The sequence below is a fragment of the Sesamum indicum genome, linkage group LG11 (assembly GCF_026168435.1).
Source record: "Sesamum indicum cultivar Baizhima isolate 11 linkage group LG11, ASM2616843v1, whole genome shotgun sequence".
Taxonomy (NCBI): domain Eukaryota; kingdom Viridiplantae; phylum Streptophyta; class Magnoliopsida; order Lamiales; family Pedaliaceae; genus Sesamum; species Sesamum indicum.
The window spans coordinates 13352668-13361362 of NC_142667.1; the positions used below are offsets into that span (position 1 = coordinate 13352668).

The following is an 8695-nucleotide window of genomic DNA, read 5'->3' on the forward strand; positions in this document are numbered from 1 at the left end:
GGTCAGTTGACCGTTGACTTGGCCTTTTGACTTTAATCATATGGAAGATCGTTGTATTTATTGTGATTTTGAATTGAACGGATCATTTGTTACGCCATCCACTTTGATTATATATACTAATTAATTAGAGTGGATTTGGTCAAAATCCCATTTTCTTAAATTACAATTAACAAACATTTCAGTCAAAGTAATTTTATGAAATGCTATACGTACATACACTAATTAATACATATAGATATCATCTGGACATGATATAAATTAATTCACTGCCAAATTAACGCATTAATAATTCACGTGCATAATTCTCAGAACTTGACAATGCACATTAGTTATAAACTTATAAACTCTTAATTGGTTCAAATCTGGTATTTGGCTATCACATTTTTCTTGAGTAAAATCGTGTTTTGGTACCATTAAAAAATATTAATTTTATTTTTGGTACCACAAATTTTGTGAGTTCGAGTTTTGGTACCATTAAACCAAAAAATAAGCATTTTTTGTACCAACTTAACGGCAGAGCACATGGGTCTTAACGGCCGTCAACCTCACAATTTTGGCGGAAAAGTCACATGAGTTTGAGCAAAAAGAGGAAAAATTGATCTTCCAATATTTATTTTCGTACCACTAAACTTAAAAATAAGCCTTTTTGGTCCCATAAAGTCATGTGCAGCACAAAATAAGTAATACAACACATTCCAAAATAAAAAATAAAATTCATAAATATGAAGCAAAATATATTGGTTATAAATACACGATTTGAAGCAAAAATTATGTATTGCAATGCATATATTTTGTCAAGTGGGTTTTGTCAAACCATGTTTCAATTAGCTCAAATCGTGTATTTATAACTAATATATTTTACTTCATGTTTATGGAATCTATCTATTATTTTGGAATGTGTTTATTACTTATTTTGTGGCGCACATGACTTTATGGGACCAAAAAGATTTATTTTTAGGTTTAATGGTACTAAAACACTATGGAATATTGGAAGACCAATTTTTCCTCCTTTTTTTCAAACTCATGTGACTTTTCCCACCAAAATGGTAGGATTTACGGCCGTTAAGGCCACATGGGCTCTACCGTTAAGTTGGTACCAAAAATATTTATTTTTTAATTTAATAGTACTAAAACCCGAACTTGCAAAATTTGTGACCAAAAATAAAACTGACATTTTTTAATGGTACCAAAACACGATTTTGCCCCATTTTTCTTGCATGCAGTTTGACTACCGAAATAGTCCGGCTAAAATTTTCCATGACTTACATAATTAATACCTATGACCAATTTACTTCTTGTGAAAACTTTCACGCACACACACACTCTCTTACAAACAATGAATCTAGTTCATACATTCTCCTTTAATCTCCAGACCTTATGCTTTCATATATATATTTGCAGTTTCATGTTAGGTAGTATATGTCTATTTTATTAATAATCCCCAATTCTTTGTAATCTTTCTTGGTGAGGTAGTACTCATGGACAACATAGAAGTCCCCGAGTACTTCATCTGCCCAATTTCACTTCAAATCATGAAAGATCCAGTAACAGCCATAACTGGAATAACCTATGATCGACAAAGCATCGAACGATGGCTATTCGAGACGAACAACACGACGTGCCCTGTAAGTAAGCAGCCGCTGCCTAGAGACTCCGACTTGACCCCAAACAACACGCTCTGCCGGCTGATCCAGGCCTGGTGCACCCTAAATGCGGCTAATGGCATCGACCGTATCCCCACCCCTAAGCGTCCTCTCAGCAAATTACATCCAATTAACCTGATCAGGGACCTCTACCAGCCTGATCTGCAGATCAAAACACTGAGAAAATTGGAAGCTCTTGCCATCGAGAACAATAGAAATAGGGTTTTCTTGGTGGAGGCTGGCTTAGTTAACGCCTTGATATCTTTTATCACATCATGTTACGATAAACAACAGATGAACGGCCTGGAAGAAGCTCTTAGCCTTTTCTATGTCGTCCGTGCTTCGTTAGCCCAATTGCAGGGACCCTTAACTGAAAACGATGAAGTTTTCGACTCTCTGGTGTGGGCTTTATGTTGTGATTATCTTCCTGACAGCGTGGTAGTAAAATCCCACGCAGCGTATGCATTGAGAGTCATGGTCGAGAAGGCAAATCCGGGCCTGCTGGAGAGACTGAAGCCCGAATTCTTCAAGAGTATATTGTGTTTGTTACGGGCCGAAAGCAGCAACATTTCTCAGCAAGGAAAGAACTCCCTTTTGCACGCATTGCTGGATGCCTGCCCGTGGGGGAGAAACAGGGTCGTGATGGTCGAATCAGGGGCTGTTTTTGATCTAATAGAGGTGGAACTGAGGAGCCCGGATCAGAAGAAAACAACAGAACTAGTATTGGGAATACTATGTCATCTGTGTTCGTGTGCAGATGGAAGGGCTCAGCTGGTGAATCACACGGCCGGTATTGGAGCAGTCACGAAGCCAATCCTGAAGGTTTCTTCGATCGCGGATGAAAGAGCCGTTTCCATTATTTGGCTGATCGCTAAGTACTGTGGAACGAGTAGAGTGCTTGAGGAGATGCTGAGGGTTGGAACAGTTGCAAAGCTTTGCATGGTGATGCAAGCGAATTCTGCTGTGCATCTCAAGGAGAAAGCGAAAGAAATCCTACGGACAAACTCTGATGTGTGGAATGATCACTGGCCGTGTACAGAAGCCGATTGGACTTTCCGCTGCTAATCATATTTCATCCTCTACTCCATTTAATATATACACATATAAAAATGATATCATATATTTTATTTAAGGAAAAATTTTATACGCTTAGTTAATGTATGTTGAACAAAGTAGGAGATGAGATATAGTTTGCAACAAAAAATCCAATTCAGTACCAAAGTTGCTAGCTTGACAAGGTTCATCCTATTTAATTAGTTATAGTTTTTATTTAGATCTGGTTTAATTGGATCAAACTAATTATACAATAAATGTAACTATATTTTATTATACGATTGATCACTCTTTTTAAATAATGCATTAATTATGAATTATATTTATTATGTAATTAACTCAAATCTGACAAGCCGATGCAATTTAGACTTAGAGTACACAAAGTGCTGCCTGAAAATATTGGAAATAAATTATAGGAAAGAAAACATATATGTGATGAGAAAATATTGGCCTAGGACCTTTTTTTTTAATAGGCCGAGCCCACAACATCTAAACCCATACATTTTGGAGGCACGCCCACTGCATCTCTTTGGCCCATTTATTGACTCAGCCCACTGAACCCACTTTTTTCGACCCGTCTCTCTTGTTTTCTTTCCCTTTTCTGCAAAAATTCTGAACGTAATTCTCTCTCTCGTCTCCTCGATTCCTTCTCCTTCTTCTAAACCTAATTTAGTGTGGGCTGGACATGGGTGATGGACGGTTGTGGGCCGAGAGCGAGAGGTCTGTGATTGCTGAAGAAATGGAGCTGGATTGTATAGTGGGTTGGACGATGAGGATGGTTTGAGAAGATGTAATGGTTGGCACTGTTATGGGGTTCATGTCAGCAAATAGTGGGAGTATGTTAGGGCTGATTGTACGTGGCTTATGTGGAGTAGTTGGGTTGTCTAGTGGGGCGATGGACTTCTTTACTGTGATAGAAGTTGATCCATTAGTTGGCAGTTGGATGGGGGTGAGAGGCAGACCATTATATTCGTTTTTCTTCCGGCCCCTACGTATAATGCTTCCTCGCCCAACATTTTCCTTGTTACCTACCCCCCCCCCCCCTCCCCCAATTAATGCCCTTGGAGTTTTCGATTCAACTAATAGTAATTTACGTTCATGTTATTAATCAATCCATTAAGTGAAGTAATTTATATGGTTATTGCTTGGGTTGTTAGTAATAGTGGGTTTTGACCAAAGTCGATTTAAATGAAATCAACCCAAAAAATAGAGAAAAACGTGATGTATTAATTAAAGATTGATGATCAAGCTTTTTAGTTGAGCACAATTACACAAATCACGTCAAACTCAGTAATAATAGAAACAATATATAGATATACATGGTGTACGACAATCTTAATTTACCATTTAGGACAAATTTGTATTAGAAACTCACTTCATCTGTGTATGAACAACTGATGTTTGAGTGACAAAATTGAAGCCATCACAATCGAAATTGGCCATAGTTTTGTTTTCCCATTGTGTAATTTATAATGAAAGGTCACAATGACCCCTAGCCATTAATATATATGTAGTACAAACCTAAAAGGCGAGAGTTACAGGGAGATCGAGATACGTACGTCCACACAAGTGCAATTTGCAAATTGGCATGAATGATGATGGTTGACATTTCGCACGTCATGCATTATTATTTTTCGTGGAAACAAAACGTGGTGGATATTATGTCCACATAATTCTACCTTTTCCATACCTTTAATTACTTTCCTACGTGTCTTTTATTTTTCCTTCGGTCGACCTACTCCATTATTATTAATGTGAAAAATAAAAATGATTTTTTTCCATAATTTTATTTTATCCTCAAATTATTATCATTATCAATTTTGTATTTAATGACAATAAATAATTACTAATTGTATTTAATGATAAATTTGTAAATATTTTTTTTCACTAAGAATTATATAGTGACAAGATAATAATTATTGACACTTAATATATTTTTTTATAATAATTTTAAAATTATTACTTAATATTTTATCATTAATATCATGTGTTCTTGTGGTGTTTATCATAAAAATATATAATCTATTTAAAATACAATTCAGTCAGATTTTAGAGAAAATAAAATAAAACAATTTAAGGTATACATATTGATTGATCCAAACTCGACTTCTATATATATGTCTTTTTCTTTAGTTGTGTGATAAGGCAATATATATAGTTGACCTAAATATATAAAAGAAAGAAAGGGATTAAACTAAAATAAAATATGGAAATAAATAAAATTATGGTGGCGGAAGGTTTTGAGAGAGAATCGGTCAACACTCAACACCGCCAAGGACCGGACAGCGAAGGCCCACTAGCCAACTGCATATGAAGCAAGTGAATCTGAATCATATGTACGTACGTATGTATGTGTGTATTTCATAATAATGAGTCCTGTCCTTTATCCACCACCACTTGTCGGCAGCCAAATACGTGTGTACATATTTAGGCACGAGCGTCATTTTTTATTTTTTTTTAAAATAAATTATATTTTATTATTTAAAAATTATGCTCGTTTTCTACATTATGTAATTTAAACGTTTTACTGTAATAACTTAAAATCTTTATTCTATGAAATTTGTAAGTTACCATATATGTCTTTCGGTTAATTTTTACAGTTAGTAAAATATTAGATGCAGTGTGCATATATGTAAGGGCAAGTTTTTCCTTTCAAATGCAAATGTGCACTGTACATGATGTTTTATTTTTTACATAAAAATCAATAGAAAAGTTGTCATCTATGGGAAATTGTAAATTTAATAAATTTGAGATAATAAGTTGACACAAAAAAATAATTTAAATGTAAAATGGACATAGTTCAAATGATAAAATATAAAAAAAAATTAATTAAATTTTTGGTAGCTCATTAATTTCAAGACTTGAATAATAAAGCTTTATTAGAAGTTAGTTAAAGAGCACGAGATTAATATATACGACTTAACTCAACATGTACTTAAAAAAAAAAAAAAAAAAGAATGTTAACTATAAAGGTTTAAAAATAATATTAAAATCGCCATTAATTATATGTATTAGGGTGACAAGAAATTATTTTATTTCTATAATGATTTTAATAATTAAATAGTGACAATATTTAAGTAAATATACATTATTTTTAGAAATAATTATGTATAAAATTATTGCTATAAACCATCAACACATCTATAGATAGTAAATATAATTATTACCATATTTGTGTATAAATATGTCATTAATTATTTATAGAGACAATTTGATGTATGTATAATTTTTGTTACTAATAATTAATTATATTATCACAAAATTAAATTTTTTTCACTCAAGATATATTTATATATAGTGAATATTTTTAAAATTTTTATTTAATATTTTATTACATATATATTGTATTGGTAATAATATAATTAACCACGTTATTTAACCCTAAGAGATTTTTATGTGTATTGTATCGCAGCAACAAAATACAGAAATTTTAATTACATCAAACTAATATTTTTATAATTTATGGGACTAATTAAATAAGGAACATACTTACAAAATTAAAACTAATATGAAGTAAAGTTAAATGACGAAAAAAATAATATTTCTATAATTATTTAGTAATAAAATAAAAATACTGTATATTTAATATATATTTTTAATAATAATTCTAAAATTATCATCAATATTATATTTTTTTGGTGGCGTCGTGGATTAGACGATTTTGATTAGCGGGTAAAGGTAAATTAAGTAGGCATGCATAGGACCACCATGTGTTTTTTTTTCTTTATTTAATTTTACGTAAAGAAAGTCAAAAAGACGTTGGGGAAGAGCAAATCGTCATATATAGCCGCACACGTTAGACTAGGTGTCATAGAAAAGTCCAAGTCCAATCCCACCAAATATTAAAATCATGTAATAAAATAAAAGAAATCTCTCTCTCTCTCTCTCTCTCTCTCTCTCTCTCTCTCTCTCTCTCTCTCTCTCTCTCTCTCTCTCATAAACACAAAACACACACTCATAAAATTTCCGTGTTTTGACTAGACAAATTTGAATCTCTTTCTCAACACATATATAACCAAATCCACCCTACTTTCATCATCTTCAAACCAATCCACACAACCATCCTCAACAGCTTCACCTTCTTCTATTACTACTCATCAAAGCGTTTTCCACATATATTACAAACAAATCATCTCTACCTCAACACTCTTGCACTCAAACAGCTCCCTAATTTGTTCATCTTTGTTCTTCATTAATGGCTGATGAAATTGAGGTTCCTCCATATTTCCTCTGCCCCATTGCTCTAGATATCATGAAGGATCCGGTAACAATCTCAACCGGCATATCCTACGACAGGGACAGCATCGAAAAATGGATCTTTTCTCAGAAAAACAACACATGTCCGGTCACGAAGCAGGTTCTTTACGACACAGAGCTAACCCCAAACATCACCCTCCGGCGGCTGATCCAATCCTGGTGCACCCTCCACGCCGCCCATGGCATCCAAAGGCTGCCGACCCCGAAAGCCCCCGTCAGCAAACCCCAGCTCTTGAAGCTTCTCAACGACGCCAAGACTCCACAAATGCAATTTGAGTGCTTAAAAAGACTCAGATCAATAGCTTCGCAGAACCAAACGAATAGAAGATGCATGGAAACAGCTGGAACTGCCGAGTTCTTGGCCTCATTGGTTGTCCAGAAAACCCTCCAGGCATCTCGAGATGAAGTATCGGAAGAGAGTTTATCTGAATTAAGAAAAGCCTGTGAAGAGGCTTTGAGCATTCTTTACGGTCTCCAATTATCAGAATCAAGCCTGAAATCCCTCACAAACAACGAATTTGTCGAGTCCTTAACTAGGATAATGCAATCCGGGAGCTACGAGTCACGGGCTTATGCAGTCATGCTACTGAAGTCAATGCTGGAAGCAGCTGATCCAGCTCAAGTACTCATCAAGTTGCAGCCCCAGTTCTTCGTCGGATTAGCCCAAATCTTGAATGATCAAATCTGTCAAAAGGCCTCAAAAGCAACACTGAAAGTACTAATCAGTGTTTGCCCCTGGGCGAGGAACAGGATCAAAGCAGTGGAAGCTGGAGCAGTACCCGTATTGATAGATCTTTTACTCGAGTCGTCTGACAAAAGGGCATGCGAAATGACGCTAACGGTGTTGGATTTGCTGTGCCAGTGTGCGGAAGGGAGAGCCGAGCTGCTGAAGCACGGCGCTGGACTGGCCATTGTTTCAAAGAAGATACTTAGGGTTTCTCAAGTTGCAAGCGAAAGGGCTGTCAGGATTCTGCATTCGGTTTCCAAATTCTCGGCAACTCCTGGAGTTCTGCAGGAAATGTTGCAGATTGGAGTTGTTGCAAAATTGGGTTTGGTGCTTCAAGTCGATTGTGGATCCAGGACGAAGGAGAGAGCCAGGGAAATGCTTAAATCCTATGCAAGAGCGTGGAGGAGTTCTCCATGCTTACCTAACAGTTTGATTTCTTCATATCCAGCTTGAGATGGAATTCATGGGGAATCAAGTGATGACGATAGAAACTAAGTTGTAAAAATTACATTTAGTTCTTAGAGAAATTAGCAAACGGGGCAAAAAAGTGCCCACATAGAAAAAAGAAAGAAGAACATGATTTTTGTTGAAACTTTCATAAATTTGAATTTTGCATATATACAAAGATTGATGCTCACATCTTCTTCTATTTTTTATTCTCTTCTGAGTGTCTTTTGGTTACCTTCATGTTTACTTAATTGACTTGAAAATCCGAGTTTGATATATACGAGCAAAATAACTATAACTAAATCAGTTGTTATAGGTAAAATTACACTTTTAGTCCTATATGATAGGTGTTCAACACTTTTAAAATCCTCAATTTTATTGATTTTTGCAAAATGATTCTAAAATTAGGAAAAACTCTACACATATAGTCCTAAACTTTATAAAATTTTTAAAATGATCTCAAAATTTAAAAAACTTGACACATTTAGTCATATAAATCATGTAAAGTAGAGGCCTAAAACGTGTCGAATTTTCTTAATTTTGGGATCTTTTTAAAAGTTTCATAAAG

General features: G+C 34.7%; 1 protein-coding gene and 1 pseudogene across 1 annotated transcript; both read left to right on the forward strand.

Moving 5' to 3' along the window:
• The first annotated feature begins 1322 nt into the window (after positions 1-1322).
• LOC105174206 (E3 ubiquitin-protein ligase PUB24 pseudogene) lies at positions 1323-2998 on the forward strand (annotated as a pseudogene).
• Positions 2999-6722: 3724 nt separating this feature from the next.
• Positions 6723-8317, forward strand: LOC105173992 (E3 ubiquitin-protein ligase PUB22). Its single transcript, XM_011095935.3, has one exon. It carries the CDS (start codon positions 6892-6894, stop codon positions 8131-8133), a length of 1242 nt encoding a protein of 413 aa, XP_011094237.1. The 5' UTR covers positions 6723-6891; the 3' UTR covers positions 8134-8317.
• Positions 8318-8695: the final 378 nt, after the last annotated feature.